This window comes from Perna viridis, chromosome 2 (genome assembly GCF_037379345.1).
Source record: "Perna viridis isolate PV_CMFRI_1.1 ecotype Kerala chromosome 2, ASM3737934v1, whole genome shotgun sequence".
Lineage (NCBI taxonomy): Eukaryota > Metazoa > Mollusca > Bivalvia > Mytilida > Mytilidae > Perna > Perna viridis.
Window position 1 is genome coordinate 25,306,706 of NC_142446.1, and position 21,919 is coordinate 25,328,624.

General features: G+C 31.8%; 1 protein-coding gene across 5 annotated transcripts; it reads right to left on the reverse strand.

Annotated features, from left to right (window-relative positions):
* Positions 1–356: 356 nt before the first annotated feature.
* LOC148624216 (serine/threonine/tyrosine-interacting protein A-like) lies at positions 357–21,914 on the reverse strand. Of its 5 annotated transcripts, none has more exons than XM_088566779.1 (11): positions 21,822–21,914; positions 17,467–17,499; positions 16,070–16,189; positions 12,853–15,744; positions 11,708–11,805; positions 10,445–10,505; positions 9,510–9,586; positions 8,821–8,871; positions 8,445–8,517; positions 4,543–4,606; positions 357–3,492 (listed from the first exon to the last, which is right to left on the reverse strand). In XM_088566779.1, the coding sequence occupies exons 4-11, from the start codon at positions 12,862–12,864 to the stop codon at positions 3,428–3,430; spliced, it is 501 nt and encodes a 166-aa protein (XP_088422905.1). In that variant the 5' UTR covers positions 12,865–15,744; positions 16,070–16,189; positions 17,467–17,499; positions 21,822–21,914; the 3' UTR covers positions 357–3,427. The 5 variants fall into 5 exon arrangements, with proteins under 5 accessions (XP_088422905.1, XP_088422907.1, XP_088422908.1 ...); XM_088566781.1 differs by having other exon boundaries at positions 12,853–12,906; positions 13,125–16,189; XM_088566782.1 differs by lacking the exon at positions 16,070–16,189 and having other exon boundaries at positions 12,853–12,906; positions 13,125–13,242; positions 21,822–21,909.
* Between the last annotated feature and the right edge of the window lie 5 nt (positions 21,915–21,919).

Genomic DNA, 21,919 nt, shown 5'->3' on the forward strand with positions numbered 1-21,919 from the left:
CTTCTTTCACCCCTGCAGGTTTGAAGAACACGTGCACTACAAGGCCTATATTCAATGGGGAGTGGTGCTTGTTATAAATTTAAAAAATGCTGGATATTGTATCTTTTTAAAATATCGAATATTGTATCTTTTTAAAATATCGAATATTGTAATTTTTACAAATGTTTGATGAATTATGATTTTTGTGGGTACTTTTTATATATTGTTTCAAAGGATGATGCACTGACTGTTGTAACAAAAGTGCACATATAAAATGTTCTAGTTCTGAAAATCCTTCTGCAACAATTATGAACAATCAACATGATGCATTTGACTAGAAATATTGACTCTAGTTGATGATATTTGATTACATGTACTTGTATTGTTATCCTAATAACCTTTATTGATAGTTTTTATAACAAGTCAACTGTAACAAGTGTAGAAATCACAAATAAATGAAGCTATCAGACAAATAAAATTGAAGTTTCTTGTTTATAAAAATAGAAAAAATAAGTAAGAAAAAAATATCATCTCATGTTCATGTCTGACTGATAAAGGTACTGAGAGTTGTGCAGGTTAGATATATACCCAATGCACCCACATAATCTTAACAAAGTAGAACCATACTTCAAGGGGCTTGTAATTACCAAACATGTTGATGTGCTTTAACATGTCTGGTAATTACAAGCCCCTCCCACTTAAAAAACAAAGAAAAAATCATCCCTTTGCAATATAAATTAACTTTTTTACATGCATGCAAAGCAAAGTTTTATGTCCTTCATTTAAATTATACATCCTTTCATGGTTTTAAGAAGAAATTGTCCTTACAAAATATTATCAGTACCTTCCATCCTTCTTAATAGTCAAATATCTCCCCTCTGAAACATTGTAACAAAACTATATTTCTACAGACACACCTACATGGTACATATAAGATAATTCCTTTGTGTAAAATTCATTAAAAACTATCTAGGTTTTAACAATAAGCAAGTTATCTTAAATCCCCTTATAAACGATGTAGAGTAGAAAATCAGTTAATGCTTTCACTATAGAATCCATGAACAATACAGGTGGATATGTACTGACACATCTGTGATATTTTAAATAAGTGTGTTTTGCTGTAATTCTGAAACAATATAAAAAATAAAGAAAAATATTCCTCAGTACCAAATTATATCTATAATAGTGTCAGAGACATTACCAAAGGGAAAAAAAACTACAAATACTTGATGCCTCTTTCTTTCTCAATAAAAATATATATCCATTTATTTTATTGGTTCATGAAATTAAATTCTGGAAATGTTAACTTTTGATGGTAATATTCTTTAAAAAAATCTAATGATAGTTAAACCAATTTTGCAGGTAAAACTTGTGATGCTCAAGTAAAGCTGTTTAATATGGTCAGATTATGTTATATCTGATTAACCATATGAGTACACTGCTTAGAGACTTAAAACAAGAGGCTCCCTAGAGCCTGATTCGTTCACCTGGTATTTTTTGTCTGTCAAGGGCAATAACTCTAACAAGGAGCTTTCCGACAATTTTGACTCAATGAAGACTTTGGTAGGATGTATCATAAGCATAATTACAAGAATTAAGTTTCATTCTATCTATTAAAGTTTTCAAAATATTTGCTGAAAACTGTAAAAAAAACATAATTTTTCACCATTCAAGGGCAATTACTCTTACAAGAAGTCATCTGACAACTTTGATCCCTGAAGATTTTGTAAGCCTTCTAATAAGGATCATTTCAGCAATAAAAGGAATTTGGCTAAACCTTTGTTCAATTTTTAGTTACAGTGGCCATGTTTTTCCATGGATCGAAAATCCCTAAGATTCTATTGAAATTCTCTATGGAACATTCATACCAAATTTGTTTCCAATTGCTCAAGCAGTGTCAGAGGAGAAGATTTTTGAAAGAAATAATATTAAAAATAGCAAAAAACATAGAAAAAGGGCAATAACTCAAACATGGCTTAACACGTTAAGGTCTCATTAACTACTTCAAGGTCAAATGTACTACCAAAAACACACTGAACAGAGAAATATGCACTGTAAGTGCATTATTTGTGTGTATTCTGATCAATAGTAGTCAAAATAAAGCTGAGAATGTGTACTTTGAAATCATATTTGTAATTTACTACCAAAGTGTATGAATACTGTTTACATGTGCGAGTAATTAGCCTCCATGCTGTTAGTTAGCAGAAAAGGTAAAAATGTGGATTTTCAGTATTATCTATTCAAGTAAATTTTGTGAAGAATTTCTACGATCATTGTACCATTAGCATAATGGTTTTAAAAGTCTTATTTTCAAAGCTTCCCAATAGCATGCAACTTTTAGATGTCATTTGTCCTGGGAATTCACAGTGAAAATTTGAAAATTACTTGTTTAACATGAACAGCAATGGAAACAATAGAAGTGGTTAGTGAGACCTAAAACGAAAATTTTAATGCAGATAGATTTCATTATGCTGAACACTTTAATACCCATATCAGAATTCAGCTAAACCTAACAGTTTTGGATATAGGAGAAAAAATTCTGACTGACTCCTATGTTCTATTTTCAGAAACGGCAGACATGTTTTTCAATGATTAAAAAATTCCCACATCAGTTCTACTCCAAGGAGCAGTCATTCCAAGTTTGGTTCCAGTTGGTCAAGTAGTGTCAGGGGAGAAGATTTTTTTTGAGAAATAAAATTCAAAATAGCAAAAAAACGTCACAAAGAGCAATAACTCCAGCCTGGCTTAAAAGATAACAGGAAAATTTAGATCTCATCATGCTGAACACTTTCATCCTGTCAGAGTTTTGCTTAACCTAACAATTTTGGAGATATATGCGAAAAACTACTGCAGGATATCCCAAGGAACATTCATACTAAGTTTGGTTCCAATTGGTCAGGTAGTGTAAGAGGAGAAGAGCTTTGAAAAATTGTTCACAGTGATGGACAACGATGGATGCCAAGTGATGGTAAAAGCTCACATGGCCTTTTGCCAGGTGAGCTAACAATGATATATTTCCCTGAAAGAAAAAGAAAATTTGCCATCTTTTCCCATCAACATCTGAGTTAATGAAATAACAAAAATATCCAAAATCCAAATCTAAACCCCTATCTGTATCAGTCATTCAAAGATAAATCACACACACACTTCATTTCAGTGTAGTTACCTTACACAACTGGTAAGGAAACTTTTCACAGAAGATTTCTAACAAATTTTAGACATTGAATATCTACCAATCATAGAATGCAGTAAAGAATTTCAGTCATTCTACTTAATAAAAAACATAAATGTCTTCTTCATTAATTCTTAATTGTGTCAGTTGTTCATCAAAGAAGGCATTTCATTCAGGACTGCATATAAAACTATATTATACACATCATTTGACTTGCAGCTGCTTCTGAGGTGACTTGGTCACATGAATATTATCTAGATTCTCCAGATAGTTCAATCATGTAGGAAATCTCATCTCCTCATCTTCATCATTATCATCAACAAACTTACGCTTTGCCATGCCTATAATTAAACAGATTTAAAATTTTACTTAAAATAAAGTGGATAAAGAAATTCAATTTATTGTCATAACTACAGCTGTAATCAGTTGCTTTTAACCCACTTTTCTGAATCCATTGAAAATCATTTTTTGACATGAATAGTTTAAGATTGTATCATCATTTTTGTGGTTAAATTTCCCACTTCTGGCTTTCAACTTAACTAAACCTACTTTCATCATTGATGATGCAGGTAAAAACCATCAATGATTGAGGGGAACCTTAACATGTAAATCGTACAAAATCAAATGGGCTACAATTTCTGAAGCTTTATCATAATCTTTCATTTTTTTTCATTATGGCAAAAATGCCATTTTTCACCTAATAAAGAGTTGTCCAACAACATCAGCACAATGGAGAATTTTGAAGAGCTCTTCAATCTATATAAGGAAAATTGTTGTTATTGTTTTCTATCTCTTATAATTTTTGAGTTATAATTTGATAAGAACAAAACTACCTCTGTATTCTACTTACAGACATGATGGCCATTGCACGCTTTTTAAGTAGATATCTAAAGAATGCTGGTGACCAAAAACCCACAAAAAATTTTCACAGAAAACAGACAACAATGGATGCAAAGTGATAACAATCTCACTGGTGAGATCCAGGTGAGGTTCCAAATCAGATTTTGGAATTGGAATAAAGATAAGCAATTTTATTAAAGTTATGTACATAAAGTTTTGTAACAAAAAAAATAGCAAATCAGTTTCCACCAAGTTTCAACCTTTATTTTCAAGTTTTACAAAATTAGACTGGATGAAACAGTGCAACTCAATCACATCTGTACAGTGTAACTCAATCATATCTGTACAGTGCAACTCAATCAATCTGTACAGTACAACTCAATCATATCTATACAATACAATTCAATCACATCTGTACAGTGCAACTCAATCACATTTGTACAGTGTAACTGTGTAAGAAATCTGATGATATGATTTTTAGTTGGCTGGCAGGGTTTAGAATCTAAAGATGAATTTAAATCAGTCTTAGTATCAATTCAATTTATACTTACAATTGTCTGTTGATGGACTGCCACTGAGGAAACTCAGCTTAGCTCTATATATTGGCTCATATTCCTAAAATTCAGGAAAACATACATACTTCTTCTTTCATTATAAAATGATGTTACAATTCAAGAGCCTGACATTGACTGATTTTAAATACTATACCGGTAAATTTTTCTCCCTTTCAATGAACTTAGGAATGATTTTAAAAAATTAAATCAAATGGTTTTTCAAAAGTTTAAATACAAAAAGAAACAGACAAAATGCAGTTCATAAGAGCAAAACTGGTCAAGGTTGATGATCAAGAATTTTATGACCCATGTTACTTATTTGCTATCTAATTTTTCACAATGATAAACAGATACATACACAGTTATGGCTTTGAACACATGATAGGATATCTCTCCTAATTTGTCTGAAGTTAATGGGTGATTTTGTGCAAATTTAAGTTTAAGGGAAATTAGAAAATACAGATTTACGTCAATTTATGGGGTTAAACTTTTCTCAAAACGATGCTAATATGTAATAGATTCTTTCTCAACAAATTTTCATAGATCTTTACCATTTTCAATCTCAAACTAATCGTAGTGTCGCTTATAAGCATGCACAAACTACACATAATATGAAAATTCAGTACAAGTTGCATATACTTGTTCAAATTTTATATTCAAAAAAGTATATTGCTTTAACATTGGTTCTCATTGGTACAAAACTTTCAGTTTGAAAATTTAGATTTCATTGGAGATTGTTCTGGAGAAAAGTACTCCCAATGGAAGAAGCTTTACTTGTAGATGAGCCACAGTCATGGGGAAAAGGACATTTTCCCTAGGACCTAGGGTTCTGACAACATTTAAGGCCAATACAAAAATTGCTAAAATTTTCATTTGAATTAGTAGAAAAACCCTTATTTTCCAAAAATGCAAATATTTGAAAAATTACATAGAGGAAAGGATAAGAAAATAGAACAGAAATCATTTAAAATACATTTTCAACATTATTGTTCTAAATTTAAGACTGAGTCGGGCATTTCCAAAGAGGCACCAAAGCAACCATTATGTTGGGTGTTTTGCCTTCTTCGATTTAGGAAAAATAAATGTTATAAAAGAGCAAGATGGTGCTTTTATAGGAAAATGTGATTTCATGGTTAAAAATATTAAAGGCAGCATAGTCAAACTCATTAGTTTATTTTCAAACAATTGACATGTTGTGTTAATTGACAGTCATATCCTGCATTTATTGTTGAAGAAGCCTGACATGAGCATACTTTTGTTTTCTGAGTTTTTTGGATAAAAAGTTCTTATAATAGCAAGCACTGCAAAGAAGTGTTAGCTCGAATGTTATTACATGCAGTATCTCAATTTTCCTTAAGATTCCCCAATAAACCAATGAAAAAAAGTCCTTCATTCATGGAAAACTGTAATACTTCTGGTATCTGTACAAATTAATCATTTAAACCCACTAAAAGTAAAAAGGATTTTGCTAGAGAAACCACTAAGGGTAAAAAAATAGTAAAGTATGGTGAAGTGCTACTAATCGACTATCTTGAAAGCAAAGGGGAAGCTGGGATTTTTTTTAAAAAAAAAACAATAAATGTTCCTGTATTTTCCCAATTATTTATCAAGGCAGATTTCCAAAAAGAAATATTGACCTTGCTTGCTGCTGAAATATAAATAAAAACATTGCGTTTGCACAAAAAAAGTCCTTGACTACTCTTAAGAGTCTCACACAGTAAATGACTGTACAGTACAATCAAAGAATAGCTCATTGTGCGTACTGATATAGACAATGCCTACTCCATATTAATGTAATTACTTTGTATCAATAAACGATCCATCTTATTTTATCAAAAGTCTGTTCATATTGCTTAAAAGGTGTTTACCAATCAACCACATATATTCACTTCATAACATATTTAAAAAGTTTTAGTGAGTACTTTTCCATGAGCAAAATACAAGGAAAATTGACCCAATTCCTTTGTATGACTGAAGATAATATAAGACAAAATTTCATTCAGTTCAGCAGAAGTTTTCATATTTTCTTGTTGAAATTCAGTCGGACCAATAAGAAATCAATTTTGCGATGTATGCATAGGAGGCTAAATAATGAAACAAGGTGGGTAGATTTAGCAAGATCGCCTCTCCTAAATAATAATTGGATAATTAATTGGAAGGAGTAAATATCCAAAATACAATGTATGATCAAAGTGCTGTAGACTGCCTAGATTTAACGAGTGTGTTTCTTGCACAGGTTCTATTTTGAGTACCATTCTGTATAAAAAACAGGCAATGGGTGGCACATCATATTTCTCAATTTGGTCTTTTTTTTACCTCAAATATATTCAATACATCTAGAAATCAACTGAAAAGCTATTCAAATTTATCCTTAGTGTGGGGAAGTTTTCCCACCATTTTTCAGTAGTGCATTTCAACTAAATTTCACCTATCAATATCTTAAAAAGGCAAATTTTAAAAACACTTTGATGGTTATTTCTGGAGGTTATCAGGTATAAATACTTGGTTAATGTAATAAAATCTCTGTTTTCCCCTATATGTGCCACCCCTCCTACACATTTTGCCTGATTCTTAGATGGTGAAGTACTTAATGAGTTCTTTGCAGGAGTGATTATATTTTGGTTATTCACAATAAACAAATTAATTATCCTATCTTTTATATAGAGTTTCTCCATAGTTTACTGCTACTTTCAACATAAATTTTGAGTTTTGTGATAGGTGGATAGATATTTATGTTATGGCGTTTTGGCAGAGAGTGAAATTACCAAATTTATTTCAGTGTGAATTATTGCAATTTTTTAAACAGATAACATTCAATAAATCATAATAATGAGGTTAAACACCTTAAAAAATGACTGGCTAGAAGAGTTGGTGAAGACAAATGTAAAGATATAGATCATTTCATAATAAAATGCCTTATGGGGTGCAGCTTCATATGACCGCATCATTCAAACTTGATACAGCTTTGTATTATGGTTTTGATTAGATATTTGACACATGATAAGAATTTGACAAGAATCAAAGTACATGTAGTCACTTTTTTTGCCTCTCATTCCTAAATGGTTCCAGTCAAAACCTCTAAATTCAATCCCAACCTTCCCTTGGTAATATGGCATCTTGTGATATAATTTCAAAGTGATCCATTCCCTTTTATTGAAGTTATTATCCATACATCAGAAAAAAATACTTGTTTTTGGCCCCTTGGTGGCCCTTATTCTTACTTGAATCAAGTCACAACCCCTAAAATCAATTCAAGTCTTCCTTTTGTGACATGGCACATTGTAATACAATTTCAAAGAGATCCTTTCATTTTTACTCAAGTTATTATCCAGACTTACAGAAAATGCTTGTTTCAGGTCCCCTTTTTTTGCCCCAAAATAAAAAAATGTTCAAGTCTTGACCCCAAAAATCAATCCTAGCCCCCTTGCAACACAATTTCAAAGTGATCCATTCACTAACAGTCAAGCCAATTGTCTGGACATAAAGAAAATGCTTAAATTGTTTCTTGCCCCCTAATTTCTAAAATGTTTAAAATTCAACCCCCAAAATCAAGTCTGACCATTGTGGTATAGAGTATTGTGGAACAATATCATAGACATTCCCATGCTTCTAGTGGAATTATATAGTTTAACTCTAAGAAATACTTTTTTTTACCCTTTTTGGGCCCCAATTCTAAAATGGTCCGGGCCATAACCCCTAAAATCAATATCCAACTTCCTTTTGTAGATTGAAACCTTGTTATAAATAGTTTTTATAAAGATCGACACATTAATATCCAAGATGTTGCATGAAAACCAAGTGTCTATGGACAACTGCCCATACTATTATATGATCCCCAATTTTTCAGTCATAAAACCCAACAAAAGCATTCTAAATAAAGAGTCATAACTATAACTTACAGTTAACTGCTGAGCAAATCCTTCGTTAGGATTAATACAAAATCTTCTCTGTTGTACATACAAAAATGCATCTCTGCAAAAACACATATTCACATGTCTTAGAAAAATAGCATGTTAAGGAATTTCTTTAATGATATAATATCTTAACCCTCACCATGTATATATGATAGCCATGTAAAAATAGCATTTTGATGTGTATAATACAGATACATGCAATGCATTGATTTATTTCCTAAACATAAATAAAACTTATCATTTTGACTTCCACAAAATTAAGTTTATATGTACAGGACATATAAAATTTTACACATATATGTCAGAAGCATATTTTTTCATTACATTTTCATTTCTCTCAGAATAAAATACATGTTCTTACTTGTATGACAGTCCATATTTCTCCATAATATATGCAATGACTAGGGCTGCACTAAAATAACCAAATAAATTGAGTGAGGCAACTGTATATTGTAAGATTGATAATCTATGGTAAATTTCACAAAAAAGTTAAATGTGTATAGTTGGTCATACAGTCATAATGGAAATAAAACACTCAGAGGTTTGCAATTTTTGATAGGGCAATTGTGCTTTAGACAATAACACTTTTTGACGGGACAACTCTGCTTCTTATGTTTTTCTTATTTGAAGTGATTTATTTGGCAGTAAGATTGTTTAATGAAGTATTAAGCAGAATTGATGTAAGAAGTAAGGAACAATCAATTTACGTACCATATAGCAGAAAATTTTCACAAGGTTCAAATAAGTTTGGGGAATAGTAAAAATGAAAGCCGGCCAAATTTAAGTCCTGACATTTTACATATAATTTTCATTCTTTTAAAACTGAAAATGTGAAAAATATAGACAGCGAAAAGTTAATACCCATATTCAAAGAGCAATTCGCAAAATTTTGCATTCATCAAAATTACCTGCTAAACAGTATTTCGTGTCTTGTTATATAGTTCATGATAAAGGGTGCAGTATTTGAAGTGTAAATGTCTTGTCCGTCCACAGGTAAAAACTGTTGTTTTTTGCCTGAACTATCCATAAAATCAATTAAATAAAGTTTACCTTCTGGAAATTCCTGCATTTCCATGAACTAAGGCCTTCCCACCATGGCTAAAGCACTCCTCTAAGAACTGTTTTACCTAAAATATTCACATCAAACTCAACACTTTATTCAAGCCTTGGTGTTGTTGTCAATCTGATAAAAAACACCTAACTACTACACAGGCAAATATTTTTCATGTGAAGTTCATGTTAATCAAGCTTCACATGAAATCAACATGATTTTTATGTGAAATTCACTTAACACGACTTTCATGTGAACAATTTGCACGATTTTCATGTGAAGGCTCAATTCACCCAAATTTCATGTGAACTTTATCACAAAGTTTATTTGCTCAATTCAGGTGAAAATCATGTGAAATAATTTTGCTTGTGTACTAGTTATAAAGGAAGACATTACCCACCTTCATACATGTATATGGTACAATTATGTAGCTCAAGCTCATAAGTTGATCTTAGATCAACAGATTTAATGTTTATACAATAAATATTAAAAATGTATTACATTCTCAACAATGTATTTATACATACTAAATATTAAATCTTTATTCCACAAGTCTGTAGAATTACAAAGTGGACATGATTTTCAACACCAAATAAGATAACCAAAATTTAGCATCTATTCATGACTTTGACCTTTGACCTATAATCAGAAAGAGCTACGATCATTCATGCAAAGATTCATTTCTTTTTAATGACTTATAAGAAAGTGATAAAACAGACAAAATTGTTTCAAAACGGATAACTAGGGTGACTTTATGTGTGAAGAGCATCAGCCATTTTGATTGACAGGCTTAAAAAGTTTTAATGTTCATTCAAAATTGCTCAACAAAACTGGTTAATTTATATATTAAATACATTCACCTAGTTCATCTGCAAAGCAGATAGTTTCTTTAGTAACCATCCTTATCATTACATGTTCTTAGAGTCAAACATACCTGTGGGAAGTACTGAATGATATTTTCTGTTACTGAATCAGCAATATCTAATACTAAGTATCTAAAAAACAAATATGAATTTTACATTAAAAAATTCACATGATAATAAAAATGTCTGACAGCAGTTATCATCATGCATAAAGATTTAAAACTAGACTCTGAATGAATCACCTTGAAAACAGAAGAAACCACTAATAAGATAAATGTCCACCCAGGGCAACTGAATGTTTATTCATGAAGCACAAGGAGTTTTTACCACAAAGAGTTTTCTCATACATCAATAATAGGGATTCCTTTGGAATTTCCACTCAAAGCATGAATGACAGCTATTCAAATTATTTTTTTACCTGTCACCTAAGTCGTTTTTTATATTTACGGAATGCAAGCCATTTTAGCAAATTTTTCAAAGGGACATAACCTACTAACACCCGACAACATGGTTGGTGGTCTAACTGGGGGAAAGGATGAACAGTTAACATTTTACTTTGAAACTAAAACTATTTGCAATTTGGTAAGTAGCCTAATGGTTTGAAATAAATTATTCAATAGTAACCTAGTACTTACTGCAGCTACAACAAGTCAAAAATTTGAATTCGAAGTCTACTGCGGCCTATTGCTAAAATCAGACAGTAAACCAGTCTGTCGGGTTGGAAGGTTACCTTTTTTGCTCAAAATTTTAATAAACGAAGTCAAAGTCAGGAATATGAAAAAGGTCTATTCAACAAGACTTATATCCCCCTGATGATATTTGGAGTTGCAAAAATCTCAAAACTTCTATATCATTTGTTTTTCAAAATGGTGGTTTTTAATATGCACATCTGCACATCATAACACTGCATGGTTAAGTATTACGAATTCACCAGCATGTTACACATCTATATTAAGATTTTTATGGTTCTTAAGGAGGTAGACCTAGGGTAAGGGACATAACCCATGAAATCATTGATATGTTTCTTTCACATTAAATTTCACTGATGTCTTCCAAGCTTTCATTAGAAACAGAATGAAATCAGTCCAAGTTACTTTGATGCTTACATGAGATTGATGTAAAATTGTAAATGAAAACGGTTCAATGATTGGTAAGAGTTATTTAAAAATTCTGAGGAAAACTCGCATCACTGGAAAGAAACAACTTATGAAAGTTTCATGGAAATTTGTGGAAGAGTTTTTAAATCATTGTGATAAGCATGCGTGATGTACAAATGGATAATATACCATATTTCTAGTCTAGAAACAAGATGATCGTATAAAAATCATACTTACTTGAAATGTTCAGGAAAGTTTGCTCTAACAAAGTGTGCTTCTACTGTCTGCCTGATACACACAATATGAGTAATTCCTGTCTGCACTAGTATATTCAACTAACAAAACATACAATTTACCAGCTGTTAATAATTATGCACTTGAATGGTTTTAACAGATGTATTGAAAGGCTCTCATATTGAAAAACCCAGTGATCGAATTTAAGGGGAAATACTTGCTAAATGCAAGTTGAAATTCAATTTATTTCCATTTGATAAAATTTGCAAGTGGAATTCTGTAGGTAAGATAGGTTAAGTCCAGAAATAACCCAAAAACCTTTCATTTAGCGAGTGTCAATTTTCAGTACTTGCCAATTTTAGCTAGTGGAAAAATTTCTGAAATTCTATCCCTGAAACATTTTCCACTACCCAACAATAGTCATCATGAAACATACCAATGATAACTATCAAGAGTACAAATGGCTAAAAGCACATCTGGTTAATTTCAATTTCTAGCAGGACTGGAAAAATTTCAATTTTTTTTTCTTTTGCTCGGCTATATAGCAAATTTAAGGTATGTGTATATATACATAATTTAAGGGTGACTACAATTTCAAATTGCTTGAAACTCTCTAAATTAAACGGTTTAAAATCAGTGTGCTAGCTGTAGCCAGAATTTCCTGCTTCCTATGTACAAAAAAACAACCAAATTGACACTTCAAACCTAGAAATTCCATGAACCAGCATTTGTTCTACTCCAACTTCTAAATTGTTTTAGTAGGGCAATAATTGGCTGAATTTGATGACAAAGCATAGAAGCATGGTCAATGAAAATGTACCAGTATGTTTTGTATTAGTTTAACAAACATTTGTGCCAACTTCTTACACCTTTTTTTTTTAAGTATTTACACCTTATACCAATCAAAATTTAAAATTCATTTAAAAAAAACATACAATTCTTGAAAACATCTATATAATTGACTGTATAATCATTCAGTTATGCTCAATATTACTCAAGCTGAGAACCCTTGGCAAATCAAGATTTAACAAGTTTTGCACACTAATTAAATTTTGTTTACTGGTATTCACTTTTTCTAACTTAAATACTCAAATATCTAACTTTCCACAACACATCTGTTGTATGTGAATGTTCATGGCAATAATTACCTTAGATTTCATTGCAGCTGCATAAGGACCAAGGTATAAATTTGGTGAAATTTCCTACAAATACATTTTATACATCAGTCATAAGAAAACCATTAACCAATGCAACTTATAAAACTATATGAGATTGAAACATATGAATTTATATCCTTAACTAAGTATCTAGTACTAATTTATATAAATTTCAGACTCAGCCAATGGTAAAGGTGTTAAATGATGCAGAAAACCCATCGAACAAATGATGCTTTTTTAATCAACATATGCAATATTTTTACTTTACTGTAGTCCTTTCTATGTCATGCAGTCTAACATACGCATCATTTTTGGTAACAAACTAATGATGAATTATTTGGTTGAGATGGTCACATGTGATGGTAAACAAAGGAATTCTGACTGGAAAAGGTAAGCAAAAGTCTTATTTTAGTTTTCTGTTATTGTAAACAATAGGTTTACAAAATAGAAATATTTTTATGTTCAAAATAAGTTAGTAATTTGATATCAGCTGTTTCTGTTCTCTTGATTAGCTTGCATAACTGTAAAAAAAGGGGTGGGTACGCAACTAGGTGAACGGTTATGACGATACTTTGTAACACAAAATATAATTGCAAAAGTTCCCATGATTAGTTTATGCTTGTTGGCTTATAAATTTTCAAAATATAATAATTTCTAAATGTAAATAAACCTCTTGCCAATTTTATTTGGTACACTTGAAATTTGGAAGGGTTACAAAAAGTAATCAAGGGAACCAAGGTTATAGCGGTAATCAAAAGAATGTAATCCAGGGACAAAGACCAGACATGGAAAACAGACATACACACATTGTATCATATACAATCATATAAATAAAATGAAGAAAGATGTTGACTGTATGATGAAGTCTAAATATAATATACATGTACAATGTTTTTGTACTTTTATTTATTTGCAAAATGATTATTTAATTTTTTTGTTTGGAATATGAACTGCAAATGTTCATTAATTATTTGTGGAAAAGACATGACTCATTTTTTGATAAAACCATGTTAAATGCATGATTTTTCTCCCTCCCTTCTAAATATATTTATATGGTTGTTGCCCTCTCGTATATCGAGTGTACCATTGTAAATAACTATTTTTAGCACATATATATTCACAAATATTAGATTCTTTGTTTATTAAACAATTTTAAGTGTATATAAATAAATAATACTTACTAGATTTAAAGTCAAGCCTTTTTTACAGTGTTTTATACTCCTCGTCTTTCAATTCCACGTAGATATATATATATATATAATGTTTATATGATGATTACCTATCTAAATCTAGCTTTGTATAGTGAGTAGAATGTGAAGGACATTTATATGGACTCCGAATGGGCTCATTTGATTTAACTTTGCTTTATTAAAAAATAACTAAATTGAGTATACTGTAGCCAAAAACTGTATATATGTCCCAAAAATCAATTATTTGCTTAATCCTGATCCAACCCTCAACTAAAAGATAGCTCGTGTGTATGTACAGGTTTTTATTTTAGAGAAAAAATATTCATCTTCTTATTTAATCCACCAAAGCAACAACAATAATGCTTGCAAAGTGCCCGCTGAAATCCATGTACAATCTAGCTTTTATTTCATAAGTGCAAGAACCGTATGGCAAACTGACAAGTTGTGTGGTCTCTAACTGTTAGAGAATTAGATATAATATAAAAGAGAATTTTGTTGGTTTTTTTTTGCATGCATGTACATGAAATACCACCTATCTGATATTTATAAAGATTGCTACTATAACAATACATATTTTTCTGTATACAAGTTACTCAGGCATCTAAAACACTGGGAAAAAATCTATGACAGAACATATATCAGTTTTATTTATAAAATATCACATGAGTTTTGTTCATACTACATCTACACTATGCTTAAACTGTGAGTAACTTAAGTATATAGAATTACGATTTGCATCAATATAAACAAAGGTATAAGCTCTCGTAGTTCTTTCAACCATCTACTCAAATCAGTCATCAATACTAAAAAGGCGTTCTTTATTGTAATTTTATCCACTCCAATGACCTTGCCAATTGTATTTTTACCGTTGCAAGTAGCCTTCTTCACAAATTCTTTATTTGCTTCAACTTCCTTGCATTCTGTATCGAACTGATTCTTGTGTTCATTTAGTGTTGGTGCAGTTTCATGTCCACCAATATTCTCATGCATGCTAACTTCTTGCCATCTATCAAAAGCTTCACATCTTTCCCTTTTAGTTTTTCAGATACAATGTTGATAGATAAATCCAGTAAATCCGATTTAGCAGCATCCGAAGCATGTTTTGCAGAGTGCTTACATAAAATTGGATCTGATTATACACCAAAAAAATTTATCTTGCATTCTTCTGGCTTTACAGATTGTACACTGTTCTGTCCTTGGGCTTTGTAACCACGAAAGAAAAATGATACCTTTTCCTTTGAGTAACATCTGGACTGTTAGCCAAAATAGTATGATCTCAGTTGTCCGTTTACTAAAGCGATTAAGGTCGAATTAAAATCCTCTAAACTTTTCATTGACCTTAAGGATTCAATAACATCTGGTATCAGGGCATAAATATCTGCTTCAGGGGTCTGGGCATCCTTGTCGATGTATTTCTGCTCATTTCGAGGATTGACATCTTAACTTGTTCTCTTCAAAGTGATTTTCATATTTTCACCATTAATGTATGGTTTAAAGCTTTTAGTAATTTGATCTGACACGTGTGATATTTCTAGTAGTAAGTGTTGAGACTTACACACAACATGTCCAGATTTTTCATACAGAACTCTTTTCTTGTACTTAATTTTGAAGTTCCGCTGTGTTGATTGATTGAGTCATGAAGTATGCTATTTATGTCGTTTAATGTATAATGGCAAAAACTAGCACATGTAATCTGAAGAAAAGATAGTCAAGTTTACGAGCTGGGTAATAGGTAAAATACAAGAAAGTATGGTATTCATAAAAGAATTCCAGATATCATAGAAACTCAGTACTTTATTTTTGGTTATATTTGGAGCAATTCACCTATATAATTTTGAAGTTTGAAGTTACAGACATCCTACATATTTTCGAAAATTGGACTCTGCCTGTTTATTTTGTAGTTTTAAATTATTTTTTTATGTCAAGGAGATTCCCACAATTACTTTTTCATCACTTAACACTGGAAATATAAGCGATGTTTTCATAGTATGGTTCTTATTACGAGAGAAGTTTCTTACCAATGCCAGGCGACTCCATATTGGACTATAGGCAACTTAAGTTACCCACAGCCGTTTAAGCACAGTGATCTAATAACAGCCAGAGAGTTACAGAACAGAAGCTCATCCACATGAGATGTTCTATATGAAAGAAATCTAATGGAGTTTTGTTATATATGTTCTTAAAGGAATAAATATTATATAATATTCATTCCACAAATAAAGTTTATCATGGAATTGTCTAACATAAAGTTACCAAAAGAACATCCTTTTTATGGAACTGTTATATGTTGACAGACATATCTATCAACTAAAGAGATTTTTGCTATAAACTGTAAGTCATATTACACCTGCTGACCAACAAGAGACACATATATTAACCTGTGAGATTTAAAATCCCACACTAAAAATGCTTAACTAAATGTTTGTATCAGACCCAATCAAAAAGTTAACAAAATGTGAAAAAAAAAATGCTTTGCAGAGTGCAGCTAGTATGAGGTTGAACCATGAGCAGAAGGGGCAAATATGGACACAAAATTCAAGCTTTATACAGTTCTGAATTTGAATGTGATTAGATATTTGACACAAAAATCAAAAAGAAACTTACATTTATTTAAAAAAAAAAACATACATGCACAATACCACTAAGTTTCATGAAAACTGCTTGAAGCATTTTCAAGTTATGGTGCATTACAGGAATAACCCCCTCACCTTTTTTATGAATAAAGTCCAAAAACTTAAAAAAGAAAAAAGAGGTAACATAAACAGTAATTAACTATTTACCAAAGTTTCATGAAAATGAGTGCAACCACTACTAAACTGTGAAATACTCCTTTTTTTAACAAAGTTCCATACATGTAATTCTTAATTGTGAAAATGGACAAAACTTGAAAGAGAGCTTACATAAATATAAATAAACAATTCAAAAAAGTTTCATTGACATTGTTGCAAGGGTTTTGGAATTATAGTCCGAAAACATAAAATCACCCCATTTACGTATTTACGAATAAAGTCCCATAAATCAATAATGAAAATAAAAAATCGAGAGGGAGCTCACATCAACAGAAAAAAAAAATTCATTAAAGTTTCACAAAAACTTTTTTGACCTATTGTGCAAATAGTTAATGACCAAAGAACGGACATCAGTATACCATAATACCTCCTATCTAGACCGACAGGTGTATAAAACTAACATAAGTTGAAACCAAAAATATAAGAATTTTAAACTACAAAATGGGGGCAAGAAAACCAAAGAACGAGCACTTACAAATTTTGGAAAGGTGTACAAGAACACAGTTTTAAATTTTATCAACTGGACAAGATCAATAAACACAAAAACAAATGCTCATACACCAACAATTATACATGTACCTCTTTTTTGGGAGGGATACAAGTATATGTATTCGAGACAAACTTACTTGCATTTCTCTTCTCATGGTGTAAGCCCAGTCCTGTAAAAAAGATCAGACTAAATTTATGATTTTGCAACAACAAATTGTCTATTCCAATAATTCCACAATTGAAAATTCAATTTCTGTAATAATTTGTTTAAATTGATGGCAAGCACACATGAATAAAGAAAAGATAAGATTGCAAATTTTGGGAAGTTGGAACTTCCTCTGACCCTGCAACTAATTTAAATTTATATATCAACATATAAATTATGAAATAATAAAAAGCTTTGCAGAGTGCAGCATGATACAACTGCAGCCAGTTGAACTTTTGTTTATTTTGGGCATGTGTGGATAAAATATGTTTTTGACACACTTTAACAGAGGGACTTACAGTTCATTGTGAACAAAATAACTGGTTTGATACATTATGATACGTTTTTACTAGATCCTGTTGGATGCATTTTTACTGATATTATTGTTTGAATAAACAACGTGTGCTAATTAACTGCTTTTATATTTTGAACTAGTTTACAGAAAAACGAGTACTCTTTCAAGGTAGATACAACTTATTGCCTTTTGTTCTATTTGTTAAAATGTTTGTATTATGCACGGATCTCAAGAGTTAAATCTGAATTCAACAGATTTTTATAATTTATTTTATTGTTATATTTTCCCACCATAATCCCAGGTTAGGGGAGGGTTGAGCAATCAAATACATGTTTAACCCCACCACACACTTTATGTGCCAGTCCCAAATAAGCCAGGAAGCTGTAGTCCAGTGGTTGTCATTGTTTTAAATGTTGATTGGTTTTTTTTCTATAGATTAAGTTGATTTTTGTCTTTTATGAATAGTTTCATTTCATTTATTTTAGGGCCTTTTAACAGCTTGCTTTAAGGTATGTGTTTCGCCCATCATTGTGTGGTGACCTGTAGAAGTTAAATTGTTAGTTGCATAGCTTTTGGTAGATGACTGTCTCATTTTCAACCATACCACATCTCCTATTTTATATTGGATATAATATTGCACAATATTCTAAATTCAATTTAAGTGAAAAGGTATACTTTCAGGAAGCTTTCATGGATCACTTATTACCCCATAATCTCAAAAAACAGTTAATGATGGGTAAATTTGCTAGCATACTTCTTGAAGCCCTTAAGGGGGAACAATCTATGAAAAAAAGAAAAAAAACAAATAAAAAATTTTTAAAATACATTCTTTCAAAAAATTAATGTTCCTAGTCCCTTTGATTCCTTGTTACTCAAAAACGATGAGAAATATTCCAATACTGATTGAAAAATACAGGTCAGAATTTCAACGAGGAATCCAGTGAAAAAAAAATTTAGGGAGTGGCCTCACTTTTGCCTATTATAGGCTAAATTTGCTAAATGCTTTTTAAAATCTGTTAAATGTTCTTAAAACAGAATTTTATTTTGTAAGAAAAAAGTTAAAAGAAGAACTGTTAAAATGGAATGAGAAATAAACCTTCTACGATCTATTTAAATAAGCACTTTTTGTCACCTTTTTTTGCAGAATGGTACAGGCCAGTAACCCAATTTTAAATAACAGCATGTAAACTGTCTGTGCGAGACTTGTAAGAGTTGTCAAGGACATTAAAAACCCCCTTACTAGTAGCAGCAAGTAACAATATATCAAAATTTAAAAACATTCAGTTGACTACATCTAAAGTTGAAAAAAATTAACGATGATGACATGGGGACAATGGTATATTTGTTGCGTTTCACCATGTCTGTTCCTTTTTCTATACTTTTTCTTATTTTAATCCTTAATATTTTTTCACTGCTACAACCTACAGTGAACACCTGAAGATACATGAAATAAGAGAATTCACATTGATAAGTTAAGTGGTTTAACATATTTCCAGTGCAATCACAAATTAGTTTTTTTGTGACAAGGCACAGGGACCTGTGTGTGTGGATCATATGTCATCAAGTTCAGGCCAAGAGGTGTTTACTCCCATATTCAAATCCGGTCAACATTCCATACATGGAATAATATTCTTTTTATAAGTTTGCAAGTGTGATTTACTGTGCACCCTAAAAATCTGTGTGTGCATTCAAAATTAGATTCAAACTTTAATATTGATTTTCAACCTATCATAAAATGAACAATTGGTTAATGGTCTGCTAAGTAGGAGACATTCCTCATTAAAATCAGATAATTAAATGCACTCATGACCAAGAATTACATCTTTGCATCAGAACCAGGTTATACAAAAATAAGCCTATGACCCTTGTTGTTCAGCCATTCCTTAAGTAGGTCAGCAATTACAAACATAATAATTCAAAAAAATCAATTGAAGAATATCTAGGCTATCTGTACAGAAAAAAAAAACATGTTCATCAATGGTTGTTTTGAATTTTTATCGGAGGCTTAATACTATGACTACTGGACTGGGTTTAACCTATCATATTCTACATTTAAAAGTGAATAAAACTATATAAAAGAGAAAAACCTGTCAACTTGCATACATGTTGATACAGAACAGTAAAAAGAATGTCAAGAAAGAAGCAAAAAGCCTACAACAGAGCCAAAAGTACAGGACTAGAAGAGGATCAACAATAATACAACGAACTTCAAAATGAAACCCAAACAGAATGCAGAAAAACTCCCAACTATGTCAGAGATATGGACTCTGGTGATAAAACACTCTTAACCTACATTTTTGTACATCAGCAGTAAAAAATGTGATAGCAAAAAAAAAACAAAAAAAAAACAAAAAAAAAAAAAAACAGACTTTCTCACAGTGACCCATAAGTTAGAGCATCTGTAATGAACAAACAATTAAGCAATGTGGTCACCAAGGAAGACCTATCCAACATGCCAACTATGGATAATGAACCCTCCCCTGCTATGCATGATTTCAGCATTGATACATGTAACAAGGGAATAACTACACTTCTTCAAGATCAAAATCCTCTCAAAGCCAAGGGACCTGACTGCATACCTACCAAGTTTTTGGTTGCCAAAGAAATAACACCTGCTTTAGCTTTAATCTACCAGGCACCATATCCCAAGGTAAATGTACCACGGCAGATTACTGGAAACTGACATATGTCACTCCAGTCTCCAATGAAGGAGACTGCACATTACCATCAAATTACAGGGTAATCTCTCTAATATGTGTATGCTGCAAGTTGCTGGAACATGCAATCCACAGGCAAGTCATGACTCATCATCACAAGTACCAGTGATATCAGGAGTGCCAGAGTGATCAGTCCTTGGCACGCACTTATTTCTCCAGTACATCAATGATCTTCCTGGAAGAGTACAACCAACCACCAGACTTTTTGCCGATGACAGCCTACTGTACAGGAAAATAAAATCACCTGATGACCTTATTATCCTGCAAGATGACCTGCAGAAACTGAGAAATGGGAACAAGACTGGCAAATGACCTTTAATCCACCTAAATGCAAGGTATTGGATAACAAAGAAGTAGAAATCAATAGTTACCACCTACAGCATCCATGGGCAACCATTTGCACTTGTAAAAAAGGAAAATATCTTGGCATAACCATATCAGAAAACCCCTGTGGAATTATCATGTGGATGCAACAACAAAGAAGGCCAACAACAGTCTCTGATTCCTGTGGAGAAACCTCAGATGCCTATCAAGTGAAGTCAAAGCACAGTGCAACAATAACCCAGTACTACACAGTTACATGTACTAACACCAACAAACTGGAATCAGAACTGATGTACCACATGGTCTTTAACTTGATGGATACCCCTGCTGCACAATTCCTATACCAAGCAAGCTTGAACACTATTGGAAACACAATCAAATTCATGGCACCATTCTGCAGGAATGAAATATACAAATGTTCATTCTTCTCATCCAATGTTAGGCTATGGAATCGGCTGCCTGAACACCTGGCTATGGTACAAGCTCTTGAATGCTTCAAGTCAAGGCTTATACAGATGAAGTAGACGTCACACCAGTTTTTATCAATTTCAGCTAGCACGCCACATGCAGACTGCTGTCACACGGCATGTAAATAGAGCACAACCTTCATCACTGTAAATACTCCATGCACCAAAGGCAAAGTGCAACAATGCTCCAGAGCCAGCCCTGAATGGAGAAGAGAAGAATGTTAACCTTGAGCCTGTAGAGAAGGCCCATTCTTCCATTTTCAGAGGTTGCCTCTCATCGGCCCAATGGGAGATCAAACTTCCGTTTTAAAAAAAAATTTTAATTTAAATTATGAAAAAAATGTCGAAAGTTTGATATTCGGTCTTCTCATACAATGATACATGTCACACATCCGTTAAACACTTTATTTATAATCTTAACCAGCTTATTGTTTCGAAGAAAAAATACAGAAAGTGGATAGATACACGAATCTTGAATAATTACCAAAGCTTCCTGTGATGGAATGTTAGGGAAAATATAGTTTTCCATTCTACTTTCAACTTCAGATTTTAGACCTGACCATGTGTATACTCTGACGTTAT

Coding starts and splice junctions, on each gene's coding strand:
- LOC148624216 (XM_088566778.1), bottom strand. CDS start 21,866: ATGGAAAACTATATTTTCCCTAACATTCCATCACAGGAAGCTTTG. Junction 12,907..17,466: donor CCATGAGAAGAGAAATGCAA/GTAAGTTTGTCT, acceptor ATGTATTTGTAG/GAAATTTCACCAAATTTATA. Junction 8,872..9,509: donor AATGCAGGAATTTCCAGAAG/GTAAACTTTATT, acceptor TGGTTATTTTAG/TGCAGCCCTAGTCATTGCAT.